The sequence below is a fragment of the Canis lupus genome, chromosome 30 (genome assembly GCF_048164855.1).
Source record: "Canis lupus baileyi chromosome 30, mCanLup2.hap1, whole genome shotgun sequence".
Lineage (NCBI taxonomy): Eukaryota > Metazoa > Chordata > Mammalia > Carnivora > Canidae > Canis > Canis lupus.
In genome coordinates, this window is record NC_132867.1 from 41,171,350 (window position 1) to 41,196,937 (window position 25,588).

The following is a 25,588-nucleotide window of genomic DNA, read 5'->3' on the forward strand; positions in this document are numbered from 1 at the left end:
CACCCACACGGTCAGCGGTCGCGCAGTGATGGCTGTCCTCCGTTCCCGAGCTGTTCCTGGTCACCAGGGAAAGGGCAGGAGGAAGAAGGATGGTCACTTACCTTTCCAGGCCAGTCTGCGCGGTGAGGCATCCATGTCGCCTCCCGGTGACAAGTGACACTTGCCTCCTCTCCTTCACTCTCTCGCTGGTGTCACCCTGGACTTGTGGGCTGTCACCTAGTCAGGATCGTGCGGTCGACATCACCCACTGCTCTTTTTTATGACCTGGGCTTGGCCACAGGGAGCCCCCACGGTGGCCCCACATCCCCTGCCAGGCCCGCCCCCCAGGAGCACCCCGTTCTCTGAGGACACGGCCCCAGCCCACTCTCCGCTGCCCCCCCAGAAGCCCTTCTCGGGCTCCCCTGCCCCCTTGTGCCCCCGCGCGGGGCTGGGCCTGCGGGGGCGCAGCCCTTCCTGCCGAGGTCCCACACTCTGCCTCCCTCTCGCCAGCCTTGCAGGCACAGAAACCTCACGGCACCCCCTGGGCTCATGTGCTTTTGTTTTCTTTTTTTTAAAGATTGATTGATTGATTGATTGATTGATGACAGACACACAGAGAGAGAGAGACAGGCAGAGGGAGAAGCAGGCTCCAGCAGGGATCCTGACGGGGGACTCCGGACTCCGTCCCCGGGTCTCCAGGATCAGGACCTGGGCCGAAAGCTGCGCTAAACCGCTGGGCCACCTGGGCTGCCCACGTGCTTTTGTTTTTAAGGCTTTTTTCCAAGTGTGCCGTGTGACCTGGCTCCCGGGGCCCCGGAAGCTGAGCCACAGGCTGCCAACGTGGTGTGATCTTTGGGACTTTTGGAACTACTCTGGATTTTGCTATTGGCACTCGAGATAAAACACCAGATTCTTCTGTTTCCCGTGCCCTCCGCTCCCACACGCCACCCATCAGCAGGCCGAACCAGCCCTGGCTTGCCCTCCCCGGCCCAGGCCCACACCGACCCCTGTCCCTCCCTGGACCCTCCTGAACAGTTCTGTGGCTTTGGAGAGGAGGGTGAGGGCCACGTGTCCCTGGGTCTCCTCCACCAGCAGGGCAGCCGCTGGCTGTGAGGGCAGGTGTGGCCCATGGTGTGAAGCCGGTAGTGGTTTCCAGGGAGTTCCTGAAGTGGGGACATCCCGAGGTTGCAGAGGGTGTGCTCAAGAGCCATCCCTGCCCCCTGGCTCGGGTCTGACCCGTGCAAGCTGACAGCCACACCACTCAGGGTCGGAGGGACCCTGTGAAACATGGCCAGCCCAGGTCAGCCTTCCAGGGACTTCTGAGCCACTCGGAGGGGAGTTCATCCTCCCCCTCCACCCCAGCGGCCCTGGGCAGCCACCGTCCACCTTCCCGCCCTGCTCATGCTTTTCTTAGCTTTCCAGCATAACTGTTTCCCTGTTTGCCTAAGGATGTCAGATCACAGGTCGCTTTACAAAATGTTGTGGCATTTTCTCAGAGGATTTTTTTTTTAAGATTTTATTTATTTATGCCTGAGAGACACGGAGAGAGAGGCAGAGACACAGGCAGAGGGAGAAGCAGGTTCCCTGCGGGGAGCCCGATGCAGAACTCCATTCCAGGACCCTGGGGTCACACCCTGGGCTGAAGGCAGATGCTCAACCGCTGAGCCACCCAGGCGCCCCTTCTCAGAGGATTAAACAGAGTTTCCATATGGCCCTGCGGTCCTGCTCCTGGGTATGTGCCCGAGGAACCAAAAGCAGGGACTCAACTAAATGCCTGTTCGCAGGTGTTCCTCGCAGCCCTGTCCACCGTGGCCAGAGGAGCGTTCACCGATGGCGAAGGGATAGACACGATGTGGGCATCCACACGAGGACTGGAACATTGCTCCGCCATAGAAAGGACCGAGGTACGGACACACACTATAACATGGACTGGCCCCGAGCCCATGATGCTCAGCGAAAGAAGGACCATGTCGTAGGATTCCATTGACATGAGCCACCCAGAACGGGTACATCCAGAAACAGAAGGCAGGTTGGAGGTCATGGGGGGCAGAGGGACTGCTACTGTGTAGGAGTGTGACCTGGAGGGATGGAGGTGGTGGTGGTTGTACAACGCGGCATGGGGGCTGCATGCAACTGACCATTCAGTTTATTTATTTACTTATTTTAAAAGATTTGAGTTATTTATTTGAGAGAAAGAGAGAGAGAGAGAGAGCACGCGCAAGCACCTAAGCAGGGGGAGGAGCAGAGGGAGAGAGAGAAGCAGACGCCCGCTGAGCAGGGAACCCAATGCAGGGACTCAATCCCAGGACCCCGGGATCACGACCTGAGCCAAAGGCAGACACTTCACCAGATGAGCCCCCAGGCACCCTGATCATTCAGTTTAAAATGATTCATTTCGTGTTGTGTGAATTGCCTCCTGATAAATTATTTTTTAAATGTGTCTGTGTGTATGTGTGCACGTGCGTGTGCACATGGGTGTGCATCCTTCCTTGGGAGATGTGGATGAGGGGTCAGCCCTGGGCTGTTGGGCCATCTCACGGGGTGCTGCGCCAGCCTTCTCTGTCACTCAGCCAGTGGTCCCGTGGGCCTCCGGAGGTGGGCCACAGTGTGTGTCCCTGGGGCAGAGCGGGGCCACAGAGAGTCCCCAGTATAGCCAGACCCCCGAGGCTGCTCCAGGCCATTCTAGCACTCTGGGACAGCAGGCCTGGAGAGCACATCCCTCACACTTAGCTGGCCCCCACATCTCCTTTGGTGTCTCCGTGGGCACCCATGTCCGCCAACCCCCAATGCTGGCCTCGCTGAGTGTCTCCCCTGCTCCAGAGCATAATGTGCCTGCCTCGTCCCCACAGACCTGCCTCCACGCCACAGACAGCAGTAACCCCAGAGGCAGCCGCCAAGAGGTCCAGGGACCGGACTGCACGTGGGAGGCTCCTTGCTCAGGGAACAACTCTCTCGAGCCTTAGATATCTCTCCTGACCCCTCTGCACATGGTGGCGTGGGGACGAGGTGCTGTCACAGAGCTCACCATGCTCTGGCTGAGACCTGGGGACCATGCCCACCTCTCTAGTGGGAAGGTGATGCAGATAGCCTCAGGAAAGTAGGTTGTGTTCTGAGAAAGACCGTTTCCCACGCACAGATCCAGCTGGTCTTGTCCAGCAACATGCCATTTCCATGCCTTTGCTCCCCCTCCTGTCACATGTGGCAGCTTGTGTCAGGCCTTCATTCCTTTCACGGTGGAGAGCAGTGCTCCCCTGTACGTGTGCCGGACTTCGTTATCCGTTCGTCAGATGGGAGGCGTTTGACCTGTTTCTACTTTTTGGCTGTTAGCAATAGGGCGGCCAAGAACATTCATGCACAAATATTTTGTGAACGTGTGTTCATTTCCTTTGGGTATATACCCAGGAGTGGAATTGGGTCAGATGGTAACTCTGCTCTTGACCTTTTGAGAAATTGCCAATCTGTTTCCCAAAGTGGTTGTACCATTTTATGGTCACAGCAGCAATGAATGAGAGAGTTCTGCTTGTTTTCTCCGTCCTTACCAACGCTTGTTCGTGCCTTGTCTTTTTCATTATAACCATCCTAGTGGGTGTGAAACGAATCTCATTATGGTTTTGATTTGCGTTTCCCTTCTGACTAATGATGTTGAACATATTTTCATGTGATTCTTGGCCATTTGTAGGTCTCCTTTGGAAAATGTGTATTTGTGTCCTTTGCCCATTTTTAATGGGGTTGTCATTTTATCGTTGACTTGTATGTCCTGGATACAAGTCCCTTACCAGACGTGTGACTTGCAAATATTTTCTCTCACTCTATGAGTTGTTTTTTGGACTTTTTGATGGTGTCCCCTGAAGGACAAAAGTTTTTAATGAAGTCCAATTAATTTTTGTCTTTGATTGCTTGTGCTTTTGGTGTTATATCTGAAAAAACATTGTGTAATCCAAAGTCATGAAGATTTGTAGTTATGTTTCCTTTTTAAAGTTTTATAGTTGTAACTTTTATAGTTAGGTCTCAGGTCCCTATTGAGTAAAGTTTTGTGTATGGTGTGAGGCGGGGATCTAACTTTTTATCCTTTTGCATGTGGATATTAAGTTGTCTCAGCACCATTTGTTGAAAAGACTATTCTAATTGAATGGACTTGGAACCCTTTTTGAAAATCAATTGGCCATAAATGTAAGAGTTTATTTCTGGACTTTCAATTCTATTCTTTTGGTTTATCTATATATCCTTATGCCCAAATATACCATTTTGTTTATTGTAGCTTAGAGTAAGTTTGAAACCAGGGAGTACGAATTTCCTAACTTTGTTTTCTTTTTCAAGATTGTGTGGCTATTCTGGGTCCTTTGTATTTCCATGCAATTTTAGGATCAGCGTGTTAATTTATGCAAAAAAAAAAAGACAATTGAGATTCTGATAGAGATTGAGTTAATCTGTAGATCAATTTGGGGAGTATTGCCATCTTAATGATATTAAGTCTTTTGATCCACAAACATGGAAATCTTTCCACTTATTTAGATCTTCTTTAATTTCTTTCACTTATAGAATGAAAAAAATGTTGTAGTTTTCAGTGTGTAGATCTTGCACATCTTGTGTTAAATTTATTCCTATTTTATTACTTTTCTATTATAAATGGAACTATACCCTTAATTCTGTTTTCTGGTTCTTCATTACTAGTGCTTACACATACGATTGATTTTTGTATATTGAGCTGGTATCTTGCAACTCTGCTGAACTTGTTTATTAGTTATCATAATGTATTTGTGGATTTCTTAGGATTTTCAATATAGAAGATCATATCATCTGCAAATAAGTGCATTTTTTGAGGGGAAGGTGGAGGGTCAGAGGGAGAGGGAGAAAGACAATCTCAAGCAGGTGCCACACCTAGCATGGAGCACAACACGGGGCTCGATCTCATGACCCTGAGATCATGATCTGAGCTGAAATCAAGAGTCAGATGCTTAACCAACTGAACCACCCAGGTGCCCTCAAATAAGTGATTTTTATTTTTTTTCTTACCTAATTGCCCTGGCTAGAATCTCTTGTTTAGTGCTGAATGGAATTGGTGAGCAGGGACATCCTTGTCCTATTCCTGATCTTAAGGATAAAGCAGTCAGTCTTTCATCATTAAATATGATTTTGGCTGTGTTTTCACAGATGTCCATTGTCATATTGAGGAAGTTCTATTCCTGGCTCCTTAGAGTTTTCATCATGAAAGTGTTAAATTTAGCCAAATGCTTTTTCTCCATCTACTGAGCAGATCATATTTTCTATTAATATGATGTCTTACACTGATTGATTTTCATATTTTGAACTGAGCATGCATTCCTGAAATAAAACCACTTGGTCATGGTATAGAATTCTTTTTATATATTGCTGGATTTGGTGCACTAGTATTTTGTGAGGATTTTTCTGTATATATTTGTAGGGGATATTAGTCTATAGTTTTCTTTGATTGTCATATCTGCCTGGTTTGGTATCAGGGTACAACTGGCTTCATAGAATGAGCTGGGAAGTGTTGACTTCTCTTCTATTTTTTGGAAGAAGTTATAAAGGATTGGTGTTCATTTTTCCTTAAATATTTGATAGAAATTAGCAGTGTAGTAATCTTGGCCTGACTTTTGTGTGTGTGTGTGTCAGGGGGGTAATTTTTAAAAAGTAACCAGTTCAATATCTTTACTTGTTATAGGGCTCCTGAGATTTTCTTTCTTCTTGAGTCAGTTTTGGTAGTTTGTCTGTTTAAGAATTTGTTCATTTCATCTAGATTATTTAACTCTTTGGTATACAATTGCTCATAGTTTTCTTATAAACCTTTTAATTTCTATAAGGTCAGTAGGAATGTCTCCTCTTTCTATTCTAGTAATTTGAGTCTTCTGTGTGTGTGTGTGTGTGTGTGTGTGTGTGTGTGTTAGTCAATCTAACAAAATTTATCTATTCTGTTGATCTTTTAAGGGACTAGCTTTTGGTTTCTTTTTTTTAATTTTTGGTTTCACAGATTTTCTATATTATTTTACTATTCTCTAATTTCACTTACTTCTCTTGTCATTTATTATTTCCTTCCTTTTACTTGCTTTGGGGTAGTTTTCTCTTTTATGTCTTGTTTCTTTTTTTAAGATTTTATTTATTTACTCATGAGAGACACACACAGAGAGAGAAGCAGAGACAGGCAGAGGGAGAGACAGTCTCCATGCAGGGAGATCCCAGGTCTCCAGGATCACGCCCTGGACTGAAGTTGGCGCTAAACCGCTGAGCCACCCAGGCTTCCCTGTCTTGTTTCTTAAGATGGAAGTTTAGGTTACTGATTTGAGATCTTTCTTTTCTAATATAGGTATTTACAGACATATATTCCCCTCCAACCACTACTTCACTGCATCTCCTACATTTTGGTATGTTGTATCTTCGTTTTCACTTATCTTGAAGTATCTTCTCATTTATCTTGTGATTTCTTTCAACCATTGATGATTTAGGAGTCGGTTGTTTAATTTTCACATATTTGTGAGTTTCTCAAATTTCTTTCTATTAATGATTTCTAATTTCTGGATTCTCAGGAGAATATGAAGATGTTTCAGGGCTCCCTGTGGACATCTTATTCCTCAGCTTTTCCCTTTAAGTTTTTGGTCAACTTGTTCACCTCAATTGAGGTAATACCGCTTCAGACAGCTGTGATATTAAACAATTGCCACTGATTGTTTTCAACAATCACCCTAGGGAAAAAGCTGTTCACAAGAAGTGAGGATTGAGTCAGGTCAAATAAAGATAAGCCTTGCTTGTCTTTATTTCTGGGTTTCCAGGGAACTACCATATAGGCCAAATAATGATAATTATCAGGAGATGGGGCTCTTGCAAACCCCCAAAATATTATCACTCCTCCAGTGGATGTTAGGCTGCTGGTTTTTATGATTCCTGGGATTATGAAGCTGTTGATTTTCAGGACCACTTCAGGGATGAAGAGGTGGTTGGGAATGGGGCAAGCTAAAATGACCTCAAAGCTCATTGTTCTTTCTGAGATATAGCTGTTTTCCTTGAATTTCTTGAGTTGCAAACCTTTGGTTAAATTCTAAAAATTTGAATATTAATTTTAATAAATTTTGCCATTGTTCTCATTGCTTTTATGGAAAAACAGATTTTTGGAGTTCCTTATCCTATATTCTGAAAGTGTCTACTTCTGAAGCTTTTTCTTTTTTTTTAAATTTTTATTTATTTATGATAGTCACACACAGAGAGAGAGAGAGAGGCAGAGACACAGGCAGAGGGAGAAGCAGGCTCCATGCACCGGGAGCCCGACGTGGGATTCGATCCTGGGTCTCCAGGATCACGCCCTGGGCCAAAGGCAGGCGCTAAACTGCTGCGCCACCCAGGGATCCCCTCTTTTTAAACATCAAATACAGTATAAAATTCTGTCTGAAATAGTCTCTCTCTTTCTAATTTTGATGCATGGCTGGCACTCCCTGTCACTAGTCCAGCTCTGGTGGGGTGCTAAGCCCTCAGATCTATGTGACCAACAATGGTCAGTCTGTTGGGTTTGGGGATTAGGCACCTTGGAAAGAAAATGATTCATGGGCAGACCATGTATCTAGAGGCTATAGGTTCTTCTGGCACCTCTTGGCCATGTCATCTCAGCTGGTGGACAGAGGTCATAGGGGAGCCCACAAGAATGTAGTTGGTCCAGGATCTAATAGCATGAGTTAGAAAAAACATGGGAATGGAACAAAAAAATCTGAGCTGAGCAGAAAGTTTCTTTTCCAGACGTGACATCTAGAGCTGGCCGTGGTGCTGAAGACCAGGCTCGGGTGGGGAAGGCCATGGAGAACAGCAGAGTGTAGTGACATCAGCCACGGACCAGTGGGCCAGGCCAGACCAGGGGAAGGAGAAGGCATTTTTAATGTTTTCAGTCCTGAGGAAGCAGTCAATTGATGGGAGCCTTGTCTTCGTACCTCCTGCTGACATCCTAGTATATTTTACATATTTACTTATATCACAGGCGCTGGCACTAAATCTCACTACAGGAAAACTCACAAGCTAAGAAACAATTACATTTAATAGCAGCTGTCTGAAGCAGGTACTGTTCACAGCTGCTTCTTTCAGATAAGGACAAAAATTAGACTTTGGATTTAAATAGCACCTTCCCAGCTTCCCTTCATGGCGCGCAGAGCATCACATGGAATTAACTAGTTAGACTTTTCTGAGTTACACAGTAACTTGGGGAACAGCTCAGAAGCACCCCCGTGTTCCTGACACCTGATTTACCAAGCCTGCCGAATTATAAAGAATAGAAAAAAAAGGGAGGGTGAAGCTTAAAGCAGCTGTAAATTCTATTTTGTCATACAGAATCATTTCTGCTGTGCCCTGAGCCCCAGGCGGTGGTCTGCAGACCCCTTGCCCACTCCAGGAATTAACCTCTTGTGTGGGGTCGCCCAGGACTGGGAGCAATGCCTTTCCTTAGTCCTGTCCCTGGGCCCACTGGGAGGGGGCCAGGCTGGGACTTTGACCTGGGACCTGGACCACAGTGGAGGCAGAGATGAATGTCACTGTGTCTCTGAGGAGCAGGGATTTTAATGCTGCGGCTTCAATCATTAAAATACGCTCCAACTTTTTAAAGATGGCTTTATTGGGCTCCTGGGTGGCTCAGTTGGTGAAGCATCTGCCTTTGGCTCAGGTCATGATCTCGGTCAGGGTCATGGGATCAAGCCACATGTCAGGCTCCCTGCTCAGCAGGGAGTCTGCTTCTCCCTTCTTTCTCAAATAAATAAATGAAATCTTAAAAAATAATTTAAAAATAAAGATGGCTTTATTGGCGTATAATTCACATCCCATATGATTGTCAGTTTGATGTATATAATTCAAGGGGTTTCTACATATTCACAGATGTGTCTAAACATCCCCCTACTCAATTTTAGAACATTTTCATCGTCCACAAAACAAGCCGCTTCTGTGGACAACAAGGTGACATTTTCAGCATCAGACTCATGTTTAAAAGGTTTACATGTATAAAGATCCTGTATTTTTTCATACTCCTGAAAAATACCCTCATATTTGGAGGCAGTAAAGGACCAAATTAACTGAGTGAACAAGGGGACATAAAGGGGGAGATTTTTCAAAGAGTAAGAAAAGAAACCTCATACCTTTCAGCTATTGGCCTTCTTATCCTTCCAGCCCCAACCCGCACCCCCCTCCCAGGAAACCCCCCAACCCACTTTCTGTTTCTATGGATGCACCTGTTCTGGATGCCTGATGTAAATGGAGTCACGCAGCATGTGCTTCCCGCAGTTAGTGGCCTGCAACCTGTCATGTGGGAAAGGAGTACTAGTGACGGGACTGACTTAGGGGAGCCTCACCCTGGGGGGGCGCTTCTTCAGTATTTAACCCTGACCACTCTGCTGCTCAGAAGCTTCCAGCAGCTCCTGGCTCACTCGGTGTAAAGGCCAGAGGCTCTTCCCAACCCCCGAGGCCTTGCACGCCTGCAACCTTGCCCGGACCAGCCACGCTGGCCTCCTGGCTGCTCCCCGAACTCACCAGGGGCGCATCCCCCTCCCCAGTTCACACACCTCTCTGGAAAGCTTGTCACCATCTGACGTTCTAGGTGTTTTACGTATGTCTCTATTTGTCGGCTGACTCTCCTTCCCAGGAGAGAGTCAGCTCCACCTGCAGGGGCTCTGGCCCTGTCACTCTTTGCTCACTGCCATGGCCTGGGTGCCATGCTGTAGACACTCACCTGGCCTTTGTTGAGTGACTCAATTAAGCCAAAGGTCTTTAGACAGCCGTGTTTGGCCCTGGAAAAGTTAGTCCTGACCATGGCTGTCACCTTCTCCTCCTACCCACATCCCTACCACTTGCCCACGTCCTTCTCAGTCCCGTAGCCAATAGGTTACATAGAAAAAGCAGCGTGGAGGGTTCTTGCGAGTGTCCTATCTGGGAATGCTGCCTTCCTCACATGAAGCCGTCTTTAGTAGAGAGGCTGCTCGACCTTTCTCTTATGCGCCGCTTCCCTGGGTGGGCACAGTGGACACACTCTTGTACTGACTAGTCAGTCTTTGCTGCAGATTTCTGCAAAAAAAAATGTTTCATTTTTTACAGAAATGGCTGATATTGGCTGTGTTGTATGGACTTGGGATTCAGCTCCATTCCACATGTGTTATTCCAGACCCAGGTTGAGGAGCTGTGACCCCCCCCCACCCCCGGGCACCTCCTCACCATGCGGGGAGGAGACTCGGCTGCCTCGGCTCGGAACCGCCTCCCTGGTACTTCTCCCCACTTTCCATCGACAGGTTTGGGGCCAAGCCCAGACCCACAGGGTAGGGGAATTCATTCTGTCTGCAGCGAGGCCCTAGCAAGGCCAGGATGGGGGTCTAGGGACGAATGGCACAACCTGGCCACATAGGCCTCAGGGATGAAAAGGGACAGACCGTCCTGTGGAGTGTGTGGAGGGTCAGGGCAGCTGGCAGTGCTCCGAGCGTCCGGAGTGGACAGAAAGGCCAAAGGGAATTGCAGCCAGGTGTTTCATTCCCTCTTACCAACTGACTCCTGGTGGACCCGACTTCAAACCCGCTGGCATAGGCCTGGACCTTGGCACCCTCGCTGCCCGTGGGGAAGCAAAATGCCCAGGACAAGCCAGGGGCCCAGCGGGTCAGGAGGAGCAACTGGGCCGAGACCAGGTGCCTCAGCCTGGCAGTGCTGGGGCTTCTCCTGGGCCTTGAATCAAGTGAGGGTCCGAGAAAGCCATCTGGGGCCGGAGTGACGGACTGACGGTGCCAAGTGTCTGGGCAGGTCCCTTGCGGAGCTCTTCATATGCGTCAACTTGTTTTCTCCTCCCAACCCGCTGGGGCAGGTGCTGCTTTGTCCCATTCTACAGGGGAGGGCACCGAGTTCTAGGCCGGGGCCCACATAGAGTGCCATGCCCCAGCCCGCCGGGCCCTGGAGCGTGGTCCCTAACCTCGGGCGATCCCCGCAGCATGCACAGCTGGTGCCCAGTGTGGTCAGCTCCCATAGCCTCTCAGAGCCGCTTCCTGCTTCCGGGAAAGGGACTCTTGCCTCGGGCTAGACCGGATCCCCTCCTGCTCCAGGGGGACACAGGCTAGCGGTGGCGGGTTTGGCTGCCTTGTGGACTGAGGTAACAGATGAGATAAACAGGGCGGGCTGTGCTGACCTGGCCCTGGGCAGGGGTCGTGGCGACTGCCTCCGCTGGCCTGCTGCCTGTCCCCTGTGGCTGAAGACGGGCAGGTGCTATGGGTGCGGGGCTGGCACAGGGGCATTAGCAACGGCTCTGACCCATCCTCCTCATTGACTCCGGCTGATGGACTAGATTTAGGGCTTAGGGTGTCAGGTGGCCACCCCTTGTGAAGAGAAGCAGATAGAGACTTGGGTGGTTTAGACCAGCGGCTCAGCCCCGCACAGGGAGCCTGCAGCGCCCCGGACGCAGGGGGCGGGCTGCTCCAGGGCCCTTGGGGCTTCCCCCCTCATCCTGGCTTCGGGGCACCCAGGACAGCAGCTTGAAGGCGCTTCCAACCCAAGGCCTGCTGCACAGCAGGGCCTGCCTCCTGGCGCTGTCTCAGCCAGAGAACGTTCCAGATGGTGCAGCTCAGCAGGTCTGCTGGAAATGCCCCTGCTGCGATCACCTCTCGGAGGCCAGATGGACCCCCACCCAGATTCAGTTCTGATGTGGAGACTACTGGCATGCCTCGTGCACCGGGAAGGAAGGGGGAGGCTTTCAGGGGGGTGCAGAGGGCTCCCCAGCGGGTCTGTTTGAGTCCGGAGAGCAGGAGGGGGCTGGCCGGGGTCTCCGTGAGGGGTGAGGGGGTGGGTGGGTGGGGAGGGCTCCCACTCGGGGTTGGAGCCTGCACGGAGGCCGGCACCGGGTGAGCACCACGCATGACTCCGTCGTAGCCGGAAGCACAGTGACGTGAGGCCTTGAGGCTTCCCCATGGGCCTGGGTGTGGGGGAGGCCCACGATGGACAGACAGATGGATGCATGCCTCCCCCCAACCATGAGACCTGGGGGAGGGGCTTTCTTCCCACCTCTCAGGCCAAACAACTCACTTCCTACTGTCTGCTCTGGTTTTCATTTAGAAGATCTTGAAAATGTTAGCAAAAATGAATCACAGCTCCTGTGGAGGGCCGTTTGGCAGCTCCTCAAACACCCAAAGCCAGTCCCCACGCAACACCGTGGTCCCCCTCCTGCATCTGCGCCCAGAAGAAGCGGGAGCAGAGTCTCGGGGGGACATTTGTTGGCCAGCTCACGTCGCCCTGACAGCCCGCATGGGCCCTGGCCCGGGGGTTGTCACGGAGGCCTGGGGACCAGCCTGCGGGCTGTACGCACGGGGATCGCACAAGGGGCCGGTCCCGCCCCACGCGTGCCTCCGGGTGTCGTGCTCAGTGACAGAGGCCAGGCGCGAAGGACGGCCGTCTTCCTCGAGGTCCCTGCGAGGGGCGCCAAGCGGAGTCCATTGGGATCAGCCCGAGGTGTGAGGATGGTGTCGTGCCCACGGGAGCTGGGGGAGCTGGGCCCCCGCCTCGAGATGCTGGCTGGTGGCGCCCCATGTGCAGGCCGGGGCTCCCTCCACTGCCCTGGGTGTCAGCAGGACTCAGTGTCCTGCCCACGTGGCCCCCCAGGCTGCCTCCCATGGGCCCCTCCCTCTCCAAAGCCAGCCTCAAGGTTGTCCCCTCCTGTCGGGGTCTCTGTGTCCTCTGCTGCGGCTCTGGACCCACATGTGAGGGGCCCCGTGCTCGGGCCAGGCTGCTCCTGTCGTCTCCCGACGTGAGCTCAGGGGTTCGAGCCTTAATGACGTCCTCAGAACCCTCCAGCAGCACCGGCCTGGGGCGGGGGGCCACGGGGGGACGGGGGGCGCACCCAGGGTGGGAATCTTGGTGTCTGCCTCAGAAGTCTGCCTCCCACACTGGGTATACACTGGGTGCTTAATGGATGCTGCGAAAGGTGGTGAGATGGGTGCGGGACCAAGGGTGGTGGGATGCTTTCCAGCCTAGGTCTACTTTCCACGGCCCCCGACAGAGGTGATGCGCAGCTTGTCAGGCCTGCACTGTCGGGAGGAGGTGGGGGCGGGGGCTGTCCCGGCGGGAGCGTCCGCAGCACGGCGGGTGGGGGTGCAGGGGGCTTGCCCCCCCTTCTGTCCACCCCGGTGGCGGACCATTCTTCTCCCCTGCTGCTCACGGGTCAGCCACCTGCCCGGTGTGTGAGCTTCCTGGGTTGGCCGTGACAAGTCACCAGGGGCTGGGGGCCAACAACAGCGGAACTGTGTCCTCACAGCTCTGGGGGCCAGATGCTGAAGATCGGGGTGTCGGCCACGGGCCCCGAGGTCACCCCGTCCAGCTCCCGGGCTCCGGGTGCTGCTGGCTGGTGGTCGCACGGCTCCCATCTCCGTCTTTGCGGTCACACAACCGTCCTCCCTCAGGACACCTCTTCCCGCATAGACCCCTTCCCGAACGAGGCCACACTCATGGTGGGTTCAGAGGCGCCTCTGTGTCTGGGGGGCCGCCACACCTAGGGCCCCTGGCATGCGCCCCGCGTGGGACAGGGGGACTCGGCTGCCCGGCAGTGCTGATACAGGGGCACAGACACACCGATGTGCACCCTGAAATCCCGTGTCCCTGACCCCCCGCAGCCTGGGCCAGCTGGCACATTTGTCTCTCGAGTGGGTCCCAGAGCAGAGGACAGCTGCGGCTAACACGGTGCTGCCGGCTGGGGTGAGGGGCTTCCAGGAGCCTCGTGGGGAGCCCTGTGGAGGGGCAGCATGAGCAGCTGTGGGGGTTCAGCTCCCCTTGAGCTCGGGGCATCCTGCTGACCTTGAGGACGGGCTTGCTGGAGGTCCGTGTGCCCGGGGCGGGGAGGTGGGAGGCGGGGGCAGCGGGCGGCCGTCGTGCGGGGACCCAGGGGTGCCATAGCCACCGAGGAGGCCTGGGACGCTCCCCTTTCCACACGGCGCTCGGTGAACCCGGTGTGAGAGGGGTACTGGGGGGCTGTCCTCTCTCTGTTGGGCCCCTGGCCCTGGGAGGCTCGTGTTCTGGAGGCTACCAGCTGGGTCCGGGTGGCACACGTGTCCTCACGTGCTGGACGGGCTGAGGGGGTGCCTGGGCACCAGCTCATCCGGGAGGGCCCACCCTCCACACTGCCCAGCCTGGAGGCCCCACCCCAATACCATCGCATGGGGGGTTTAACCGGAGTTTGGGGGGGACACGGACACTCGGGCCGAGCCATCACCGGGCCCTGTGCCCCTGGCTTGGCACCTGCATGGGCCTCTCCTGAACACGCCCCCCCCCGGTGTTTGCAGGTGCTGTCCTCCAGCTGGGACAAGGGCTGGGGTGTCTTGGAACTTCTTAGACTCAGGGCTCAGTCCTTGGGCCACCCCTGCCCCAGGCGGAGGTTAAATCGGGGGCTGCTGTGGGGGCTCACGGGGACAGAGCCGCAGCATCCAGACTCCCCAAGGCCAATGTTGGATTTTATCCGTGTTCTCCCTTCTTTGGGCAGAGGGTGGGCGGACCATGCGGGCCAGCAGAGGGGGCCCCCTGCGCTAGCCCAGGGAGGCGGGTGGGGCCCGGGGAGCCCAATCTTGCTGTTGCGCCTCTTCCAGGGATCGGCGCGGCCCTTGCAGCCCTTGGGCGGAGGTAGCGCACGGGCGGGGACGTCTTTTTCTCTGGAGCCCATGGGCCCCTTCGGGCCAGGAGCTCCCGGAGAGAGGAGACGGAAGGAGCAGGGATTGCAAACTGGGTCCCACAGGAGGGGCTCAGGCTCAGCCCCGCCTCCCCCCAGGCAGGGGCCGCTGCTGGCGGGACCGTCCGGGACCCTGTGCGCAGGGCTGGTGGGCCTCGGGGGGCAGCAGTACAGCCTCCCACCTCACCAGACAGCTCGGCCCGAACTGCTCCCCGTGCCCGGAGGTTAGGGGTTCGGGAGACTGCGGGTGTGCAGCGTGGGCCTCTGCCTGCCTTTGCACCGGTTCAGGCTCCCGGAGAGCGTTCTGTTCTTTGATCCGAAAGTTCTCTTTCTAGAAACAGCCAATGGGAGCAGCACGCAAGTGCTCGAAGGTGTGGACAGGTGAGTGTGCTTCAGCAACGTGGGGACACGCCCTCCCTGTCGGTACCAAGAGGGAGTCAGGGCTTTGTGAGGTCAGGGCTCCTCTGCCCCCGATGCGTCTAGGATCCCGGGGCTCCATCAGCCCCGAGAGGTCGGTCCTGTCCCTAGCACCGCACCCACCGTGGCACAGGTGGCCGGACCCAGGTGCCCCACACTCTGGGGGTGTCTGCCCCCCAGCCCTGCCCTTTGGCTCAGGGCTCAGCTCCACTGGCCTTCAAGGCAAAGCCTGGCCTCCAGGCCACGGTTCACACCCGTGGATGCTCTCCCTGGGGTGCCCAAGGACCCCTGTCGGGTGCTCCCCGGGTCAGAGGTGCTCTCCCCAAACATCCGGACCTCAGTGCAGACGTCATCCGCCCGGTGCTCTCACGGGGCCGCAGCCTGGCAGGACCAGGACCTGCGTGGGGCCGGTGCCAGCAACCGTGCATCTCAAATAGGAAACAGGTACGGCCCTGACCCCATTCCGCCCGGGAGCCTCTCTGGCCCACATCGGAGGGTCCAGGCTGCCCGCTCGGTCCTCCCCAGGACGCCCGTGTCCTGAGGCAGCCTGCCCGGGGCTCCTGCGGGCACAGGGGGCCTTCTCCCCCGAGGACAGATGCCTGGCGTCCACCTTCCGGAGCAACGCCGGCTCCCCTCTGCCAGGCAGGAGTGCGCTGGTGTGTAGGGCCGACAGCCCAGCAAGCTGGCTCGTCTGCGCCCTCGGGAATGGTCAGTATTGCGGGATTTTCACGCAGGGAGTGTCTCACCGGCGAGAGGCGCTGCCGTGAGAAAGGTCTACCGCGTGTCGTCCCGCCTCAGGGACACAGGTAGTATCATCCTCCTGGTGTTAAAGACAGAACTTTATATAAAATATATAAAATCGTATCTAAAAGGTCTTGAAGGCTCACGACCAACATCCTGACAGTGGCTATAGCTTGGGGTTGGCCATGGGGAGACCTGTTAACCTCACATACACGCCTGAAGTCCTGGAATGATCGGAATTGAGAGCGGCGGGGGCTGGGGGCAGGCTTGGCTCAGTGCCCCGCCCCGAGGTCGTGGCGGCCCCCTCGGCCCCCGCTGCCCAGGCCACGACCCAGGCCCACCAGCCCCTGTGGGTTCCCGCCTGCTGGGCGGGCCCACGTTTGTGATCGCCGCCCCTGGGCCGCGGGGGAGCCCGTGTGTGCGCGTGTGCCGCGAGCCAGGCTCCCCTGTCCCGGGGCCCCGGGGGCCGTCCCCTTGCCCGGAGCCCCGCGGGAGGAGCGCAGCCCTGCCCGACTGTCCCCCCGCCTCACGGTCCCTCGGCCGCTGCCCTGGCCTCGGGCAAAGCCGGTGCGCTCAGCTCTTCCTTACAGCGAATTACAAATAAAATCCGTCTCATCCCCATGACCAGTAACCAGCGTCGGGCTTCCCGCATCTCCCGGAGGGATTTTTTTTTTAATATATATGTAATCCGGTATTACTCTCATTAACAACAAAATATCTCCACTATAGAAATTACTGCTCTACTCTCCGTGGGTTCAAAAGTCAAGCCTTGCGTGGAGTCCAGTGGGGAAATGTGAGTAATGCTGTGGGAATCGCAGGGAGCTGCTGTCCCCGGGAAAGCGGGGGGACGTGTCCGGGCGGCTGCACCCGCGAGGGGCTCCTGTCCCGGACCTCGAACCGTGCAGTGCAGCCCCAAGACAGATGTGCAGCCCCGCAGTCCCCGGGGCAGAGGACGGGCCCGTGGAGCCAAGACTTCCCCCCTGCAGTGCTGGCCACTGCCCCGGGGACGGAGGCGGCCCCAGGGTGGACCCCGTGCGCCAGGATCCAAACACGGGGCCAGCAGAGACAGGGGTGGGCTGGCCGGGGGGAGGGCAACCCGGGCTGAGACCCAGCACCCCCAGACGGACTTAAAGAGGAGATCACTCCTGGGCAGTTCACCTGGCTCTTAAGACCAGTGATTTGTGTGCTTTCCACACGGGGTCCTGATCCCAGTCGTTCTGGAAAAACGTCTGCCTTGTTGGATTCATTTCACATTGCCTTTTCTTTTTTTTCTTTTTAATTTTTTTTCACATTTCCTTTTCATCAAAGGCGTTGGGATTCACATGCGTGTGTATGCACACGAATGTACACAGGTGTGTGCACACATGGATACACACAGAGAAACACAGATGCACACATAGAAACACACGGAAACACAATGCACATAGGAAACGTGCATGCACACACACAAACACGGGAATATGCATGTTCACACGGAAACACAAGCACACATGAACACATAGAAACACACATATGTAAACACACGCACATGTGGAAACACACATGGAAACACATGCTGACACACAAAACACGCATGGACACACATAAGCAAGAGCACGGGGGTGGATTTTGTTTTGTGAACTCGCACATACGTCCAGATGGGTGGAGATGGCTGCTGGCGACAATGTGACCCCGCGGGTGGTGGTCTGCAGCACAGGGGCAGAAGGAGTCCCCGCCTGTGGAGTCTGGCAGAGGTTTTCTTTCTAGAACTGTCTGTCACGCACCTGTGCCGGCCCCCGTGGCCTGGCTCACTGTCAGAGAGGAACAGCAGGTCAGCTCATGGCGCGAAGAGACAGACCTGAGAGCAGGTGTGGTTGGAAGCGTGGAAGTCCTCATGACACACACAGGCACATGCGTGGGGAGCCTGGGACACCAGCTGGCTCCAGGTCGGGGGACCTTATAAGTTAGTGGACCCATGGGGCACCTCTGAGAGGGGCAGGGGGCACTGCTATCAATGATGCTGGGACAGAAGCCTGACCCCGGCAGCCCTGGGCAACCCTGGCCATTGGTCACCCCCGGCACAGTGTCCCTGCGATCCCGTCCCTTGCCTGTGCACCTGTGGCCTCAACGCACTGAACCCAACTTTGAGAGGCTGGGCTTGAGGCCTGCTCCAGAGTCTGTGCCCAGTTCCTCGCTGGGGTCCACACGGGCCAGCCCGGGGTGGGGACGGTGCCCTGGCTGGAGCGTGGAATCCTGAGCACGGGGTGCCGGTCACAGGAGAGCGTGAGGCCTGTGTGCACATCTGAGCAAGGAAGTTTAGTGTCTGTGGGGCCGGGGGCTGCTATGGTGCAGCTGCTGTGAAAACGAGGGGGGGGGGGTGCTTCTCAACAAGGCGGCCACCCACCGAGCTGCCAGATGACCCGGCAACTCCACCCCTGCGACCTCACAAGGGGGCCGAGAGCAGGTGTCCAGACAGAACCTGCACCTGCCCGTGCGCAGCAGCACCCTTCTCAGCACCCAAAAGGGGCAAATGACTCGAGGGTCCGTGGAGGTCTGTCCACACTGGGGAGGAGCACTGGGCAGTAGGAGGGACCCGCGCTGATCCCCCACTACCACGTGGGCAGGCCTCCGGGTCCTGACGCTCAGCAAGGGAGGCCAAGGCACAAGAGATGGCAAGTCCCAGGTGGGGTCACTCGTGTGAACTGACCAGGACGGGCAGGTGCACAGACGTGGGGAGCGCAGGGAGCGGACAGCGGGGACCTTCGCAGGACAGCTGAGCCCTCCTGGTGCCACTGAGCCCCACACTGTGAAACCATCCAGGTGGCAAATGGCGTGTGTTTTACACAAGACACACGTCTCTGGGCTGGAGGGTGTGCTGGCACCGGGGTCCGCGTGGGCCACCCCGCTCACGCCCCACGGAGCACAGCATCCGTTTGCCGTGTCCCCACTCCTGGGCCAAGGCGGGGAGGGGAGGCGAGGGGGCCTGGCAGTGCCTCCCGGGGAGAGCCCCCCTCTCGGAGTGAGAAGCTGCCCCAGGGCCACACACGTTTGCAGATGAGACCCCGCCCCTGGTGGTGTGGGGTTTGCCCCTTTAGGATTCTTCCTGCGGTTGGAGTTGGGGTGCCCTCAGCAAGCCCCCCGTCTTGGTCTCCCCTCCGGGCCGTGAGAGACGTCCTCTACCCGCAGGACGCTGGTGCGGGTGTGGACTCGGAGCCCTGCACGGGGCCTGAGACCCTCGAGGTTGCCCCCATGTGGACGCGGCGGTGAGGACTGGGGTGGGTGCCGCCCGTGCCAGTCTGCGGGACGTTATGGGGTGAGCTGCGCTGTGCCCTGGAGTGGGGCATCCCACAGGACGCGTGCGCCGGCACCCCAAGGTCATGAGCGCCCAGGCAGGGAGGACAGACCCGCGCTGTGCAGGTGCATCCGTGGGGCCGGACCGCGGGGGGAGGAACCGCCCGAGTCCTGGGTTCGAGTGATCCCGGCTTCGCCACGCACGCGCCTGAGATTTTAGGCAAGGCGTGTGACTGTTTCTGAGCCTGGGTTTGCTCGGCTGTCAAAGGGGGTGCGGTAGTCGGCAGCTGAGAACGTCGCTCCCGCTTCTGTGAGAGGGGCTCCCGCTGCGCTCGCGGGGAGGCGGTGCTGTCCTCGCGGGGTCCCCTGCGGAGCTTCCACAGTGTGCAGGGATGGGGGGGCCACCATGGTCACCGGCGCCGTGGGGAGGGTCCGGGGCGTCGGGAGCAGCCCGGGGCTCACGGTCGGGGCGAGACCCCCAGGGCCACCTTCCCCCCGGGGCCCCTCGACGCGGAGCCAGCAGCCTTCCTCCTTGGCTGCCGGCAGCAGCCGGCTCAGGGCCCACGGACGGCTTCGGCGCAGATCCCTCACGCCTCTGCCACAGACGCTTATCTCGCACCATTTCTTTTTGGTTTTGTGGTTGCTGGTTTATTGTGCTTTCGAAAAGGCTGTGGCTTTGAAAACAAAACCGATTTTTAAAATTTTACCCAAGTGGAACAGAAATGCATTCTTCTTGTAAAACGTCAAAGACGAAAGTCACAGGGGCGCCCGGGGGCGGGGGGGTGGTGGTGGCTCCGTCGGGGAAGCGTCTGCCTTCGGCTCCGGTCGTGATCCCAGGGCCCTGAGATCGAGTCCCGCATCGGGCTCCCGGCTCGGCGGGGAGTCTGCTTCCCCTCTCCCTCTCCCTCTCCCTCTGGGGCTCCCCGCTGCCTGTGCTTGCACGCTGTCTCTCAAATAAATAAATAAATAGGATCATTAAAAAAGGAAAAAAAAATTCATGGTCACGGAGCTTCTGGATAGGTGACAGGGTCCACGTGCTCCCCAGCTCCGCGCTCAGGGCCCCTCAGGCCTGGCCCGTGCGCCTGCCCCTCTGGGTGCTCGTCTGCAGCCTTTGGAACAGGTGGTCAGCGTGAGGAGGCCCCGCAGTGACCCACGGCCCCAGGGCCATCGCCCCATCCCAGGCTCCCCTCCCTCCGGTGCTCGGGAGCGTGGGGCGTGCCTCCCAGGTCCCCAGCCATGCACCCGCACAGTGTGTGGGGTGCTCTGCAGCCTGTTTCTCCCCCCAACTGGCACCATGTAACACATACCACGTACTACCGGTCTTTGAATTCAACTCTGCGCCTTGATCTTCCGAAATGTCAAACAGCATCTCTCATGATATCCGAAGTGATGCCCGCAGATTCAATCCGGGGTCACCGACCTGTCCTGCCCCGGCTCCAGCTGCCCCCACCTCTGTTAGCCCGTGGAGGGCCCCTGGGGGGTGACGTAACCCAGCCAGCGTTGCCATTGTGCCCATCGCCCTGTGGGGTCACGCTGCCCGGGTCCACAGTTCTGGGTAAATCCGTGCACTTTCCTTGAATCTGGACGGAGCGTTGGGTCATAGCGGGAGCAAGCGGGAATTCGGGGTTGAGGTCAAAGGGCCTCACTGACCACCCGCCCCCATCCAGCCCTGGTGTCCCTCCTGCGCCCCGAGCCGTGCGCGGTAGGGCTGGCACTTGCTGGCGTCTCTGTTCACTGGCATCTGATGATGACTTAGGACATCCACACGGGGGGCTGCGAGCGGACTGGAGCGGTGGACCTTCACCAGTGGCTGACACCAGTGTGTCCTCACGTGGAGCTGAGAAGCCGCGGGACGACGGGGGCGCAGAGTGGGCTGATGTGCCCGAGCCAGGGGACCCCGGAGCCCCCAGAGCTGGACGAGGCAGGGCCTTGGGAAAGGGCAGGGCCCCGCGATGCCCTCACCTGGACTTGCGGCCCCCAGCAGGGGGAGGACAGCCCTCCACACCTAAGCTGCCCGCGTGGGCCCGTTTGAACAGCAGCCCCGGGAAGCTCCTACTTCAGGTAATTTATGTCATGGAAATGGCTTTTCTGGCTACATCCTGATCCCGTCCCCACCCCCCAAACATTCCTGGGAAGGGAGAGGCACCGGATAAGAGTGTCCCATAAACCTGTCATCTTGCGCAGAACCCCAGGATCTACGCAGGGGCACTGGGAGCAGCCAAGGAAGCGGGAAGCCGGCGGTGTGGATGGAAACACATTTCCAGCAGAGCCTGCCCCGCGGAAGCCTTCCTCCTGGCGTTGGCTACGGGGCTCCTGGGGGGCCTCCTGCTTGGTGGCCTCGGGCCTCAGGTGGGCCTGGCCCCCACGGATGCCGCTCTGCTCTGCGCGTCTTTGAGAAGCTCCTGGGAACTAGGTGGTCTCAGTGCTGAGCTGGGTGGAAGGGACACCTCCAAGGTCCCTCCGTGTCTGAGGCCTCAGCTTCGTCTACACCGGGGGCTGCGTGAGCTTTCCCCGTGGTGCCCTGGCGAAGTCAAGCTGCCGACCTGCGCCCTGAGTCGTCTTGGGCCGGGTCTCTGCCTGCGAGCACAGGGCTGAGGCCTAGCGGAGTCACGTTCGCCTTGCCTGGACAGTCTCCTCGGCCTGGAGGTGGGCGTGCTGTGTGCCCGCGGATGGACCAGGCCCCTGGGAGGCTGGAGGCCACCTCGGGTGACCCTGGGAGGGAGGCCGGGCCCAAGCGGCCTGCGGGCGTGGGGAAGGGAGGCAGAGTCAAGCTACAGCGGAGATGGGGCGCCCCCGCTAAGGGAGCACCCAGAGAGTGCTCGGACACCCCCTTCCCCGTGAGCCTGCCAACACAGGCCCCTTCCTCCCCGAAGCAGACCCTCAGGCGGAACACGCAGCTCAGCCCCCTCCGTCCTCCGTGGGGCCGGGACCCTGACTCGGTTCCCGGACAGCTGGGCGGCACTGACGTCCAACAGGCATTGGGGACCCGCCCACGCGGTCCTCAGGGCACAGGTGCGTGGATGCACACCTCGGCCAGAGCAAAGCCCTCTTCACTTTCTTTATCAGGGCATTTTGTCATCCAGCTTGGGCGGAGAGTGACCCTAGGAAGAGGTGCACTACTTTCCTCTGTCCCGGATTCTTCCCGGATTTCACAAGTGGCATTAATTACCTTAAACATGAGGACGTTTGCGGGAGCAAATATTCTTTTGCTGTATCTTTGTTTTGGTAAAGACAGTCTGTCAATTGTCTGGATTCTAAGTTCTGGAAAACAAATGCCATTTTCATATCGAATCCCGTCATCACCCGACACGTGCCCTCACACGGGGGCAGACCAGTCTCTGCACGGTCAGCGTGGGCCGCATGATGTTCTGGAGCAGTGGTGACAGGCAGAAGGCGTGGGGTCAGGGAACAGCCCCACAGGGCAGGTGGCTGTGCTCTCAACCAACCCGGGAGAGCAGAGGGGGCCCGGAGCCCTGCTCGGCCCGGCCCTGTGTCTGTGTGGGGCCGAGGGGGTGGCCCACCCAGGTCCTCGAGCCCTTCTCAGAGGGCCGTGGGCTCAGCTCCGGGGTCAGAGAGTCCGAACACCCAGCCGAGGAACCCCCAGAGTTGCCAGAGCTCAGAGAGGGACCTGGACCGAATCATCTCGTGGTGCCTCCAGCAGAAAGCACGCCTGCCACCGCGTGAGTCTTGGGCTTCCAGCCTCCAGGCCTGGAGACAACACCGTTCGCAGTGTTGTCTGCAGTGTGTACTCGGCGGTGGCCGCCACAGGGCGCGCACCCGGGGCGTGGGAACAGGAAATATGTGACCCTGTTCGGAGCAGGAAGGGAACGCGGCAGGAATGTTTTTCTTTTTCCCGCAGCCTGGCTTTTCTGGATATACTTTGATTTTGGTTTATTTAAAAATTATTTATTTATTTGTTTATTTATTTTAAAGATTCTATTTATTTATTCATGAGAGACACACACAGAGAGAGAAGCAGAGACACAGGCAGAAGGAGAAACAGGTTCCCTATAGGGAGCCCGATGTGGGACTTGATCCCAGGACCCGGGGGTCACCCCCTGAGCCGAAGGCAGACACTCAACCACCAAACTGCCCAGGCACGCCTTGATTTATTTTATTTTATTTATTTATTTTTAAATTTTTATTTATTCATGATAGTCACAGAGAGAGAGAGAGAGAGGCAGAGACACAGGCAGAGGGAGAAGCAGGCTCCATGCACCGGGAGCCTGACGTGGGATTCGATCCCGGGTCTCCAGGATCACACCCTGGGCCAAAGGCAAGTGCTAAACTGCTGCGCCACCCAGGGATTCCCCCCTTGATTTATTTTAAAGATAAAGCCTTTCCAGCAGTGGTTCTCAGACTCAGGGTGGGTCAAGTCTCCTGGAGGGCTTGTAGGAACCCAGATCGCATGGCCCCATCCCCGAATTATTGGTTTGGTGGGTCTGCAGTGAGCTTGGAAAATTTCCCTCACGATGCTCACATCTGGCCCAGGGCAGGCCTGGGGCCACCTTTTCAGAGCGACTGCTTTATGGAGTCCGACAGGTAAATGCACAAATAATTCACATCATAAAAAAGAAGCCCCGACCTTCCACAGTGAAGAGTGAGGAAGAACGGATAGAGGCGATCGTCAAGCCCACCGGAGCTCGTGTCACCCACACCCCACGCCAGGTGCCCTGTGAGGCCCTGTTGACCTGATACCTTATTGATCCTCACAATACTCCGGAGATGGAGGTACTTTACTTTCCCATTTGAAATGGGAAAACAGGCACAGGGAGATTAAGAAACCCTCCTGAGGTCGCTCAGCCATAAGCCGCAGAGCCAGGATTTGAACCCAGGAGACTGGCCCCTCGAGGATGGAAGCTCAGGCCGGACTAATCGTGCGGATTAGATAGGACCTGCCTCCACTGGGACCGTCCAGGATCAAACTGCTCAGATGCCTCGATCTCAGTGGTAGCGTGGATTTTCACCTGAGGCCTGCCTGTGTGCAGGGGACGGGGCTCTAGGCAGGGGGACGGGACCTGCAGCTGTCGGGCGTCCCTTGGAGCCATGTCAGCCACGGACACGTGCTCAGGAGGGACACCGGCTTCCTCCCCCCAAGCTCTTGGGGTGCTCCCCAGGCCTAGACAGGGCAAGACATTCCCCAAACCACTGCCTCCCAGAGAGCACCCACTGGGTGCCGAGCACAGAGTCTGAGAGGCCTGAGGCCCGGGCAGTGGGCAGGCGGTGGGGGCACAGAGGACCGGTTCCCTCCCTCCCACAGTCACCTATTGGCAAGTGCCTCCCCGTGGGCTGGTGAGCTGGTGAGCGAGGCCCCATGGGGACAGGACAGGGAGGAGGGGAGATGGCTCCTCAGAGGATGGTCACAGGGTTGCATGACTCTCACCTGGCAGGGCCACCGTGGACGTGGGGTGCTCTGAGAGCCCATCTGCAGAGATAGCAGGGAGATTCAGGGTGGCTTGGGGGTGACGTCGGGGCCAGCAGGGCTGCTAGTGGGCGGGCAGGGGGTCCGCAGTGGCAGCAGAGACATCCTGCCACCGGCAATGGTCACCTCGCAGCCCACTGAGGAGATGGGGCACCGACGGCCCTCACTGTATTGTTTTGCACAGAAAGATGTGTGATGGCGCAGGGCAGCAGGGGCCCTGGCGAGTGGCAGGTGCACGGCAGACGCCTCAGCCTGTGTCCAGGCGAACAGGTCCCGCCAGGCAAGGGGCCTGGGGCGCCCACTGGCCTGGATAATGGAAGGGCGCCCAGCCGTCTGGGGGCAGACGCCTCATACACCCTGGATGGATGCCGGCCCTCGCGGTTGTTATTTAAATTACCAAAGCGTGGTTGACTGTGTCAGGTGTACAACAGTGAGGTGACAATTCCAGCCAATAATCATTGCTCACCTTGGTAAGGGCAGTCGGCACACATTAGTAGCGTATTATCGACCGTGTTCCCTACAACGTACTCCTCACCCCCATGACTCGTTTATTTTATAACTGGGAGTTTGGGCCTCTGCGTGCCCCTCTCCTGGCTTCCCCATCCTGCCCTCCCCTCTGGCAACCACCAGGCTGTTCTCTGTGTTTATGAGCCTGTTTCTGTGTTTGTTTGTTTGTTTGCTATCTCCCATATAAGTGAGATCATACGGTATTTGTCTTCCTCCGACTGGCGTATCTCCCTGAGCCTAATACCCTCTAGGTGCATCCACGTCGTGGCAAATGGCAAGTATTCATTCCGTTTTATGGCTGAGGAATACTCCATCGTGGAGACACCACGTCTCCTTTATCCATCCATCAGTCAGTGGGCGCTTGGGCTGCTTCCCTATCTTGGCTACTGTGGGTGATGCTGCTGTAAACATCGGGGCGCATGTATCTTTTCAAATTGGTGTCTGGATTTTCTTTTGGTAAATACTCAGTGGTGGAATTACTGGATCGTAGGGTAGCTCAATTTTTATCCTTTTGAGGACCCTCCACGCTGTTCTCCAGAGCGGCTGCACCGGCTTGCATTCCCACCAACAGTGCACGAGGGCTCCTTTTTCTCTGTATC

At 56.4% G+C, this 25,588-nt stretch overlaps 1 protein-coding gene and 1 long non-coding RNA gene across 6 annotated transcripts in view; both read left to right on the top strand.

The window, feature by feature from the left end:
- RRP1 (ribosomal RNA processing 1) overlaps nucleotides 1–25,588 on the top strand; it is a 131,874-nt gene that overhangs the window by 36,807 nt on the left and 69,479 nt on the right. For 2 of the 5 annotated variants that reach the window (XM_072807137.1, XM_072807142.1), the window contains exons 13-14: nucleotides 1,764–1,883; nucleotides 10,048–10,316. In XM_072807137.1, the coding sequence (XP_072663238.1) occupies nucleotides 1,764–1,883; nucleotides 10,048–10,301 (374 nt within the window). In that variant the 3' untranslated portion in view covers nucleotides 10,302–10,316. Of the gene's footprint in view, nucleotides 1–1,763; nucleotides 1,884–7,183; nucleotides 7,330–10,047; nucleotides 10,317–14,967; nucleotides 15,014–16,519; nucleotides 16,584–25,588 lie in introns of those variants that run through there. The other 3 variants (XM_072807140.1, XM_072807138.1, XM_072807141.1) reach the window with 3 other exon arrangements.
- On the top strand, nucleotides 20,415–24,705 carry LOC140621364 (uncharacterized). The gene is made up of 3 exons (XR_012021079.1): nucleotides 20,415–21,121; nucleotides 21,245–21,706; nucleotides 22,127–24,705. It is a non-coding gene; the product is annotated as an uncharacterized lncRNA (long non-coding RNA).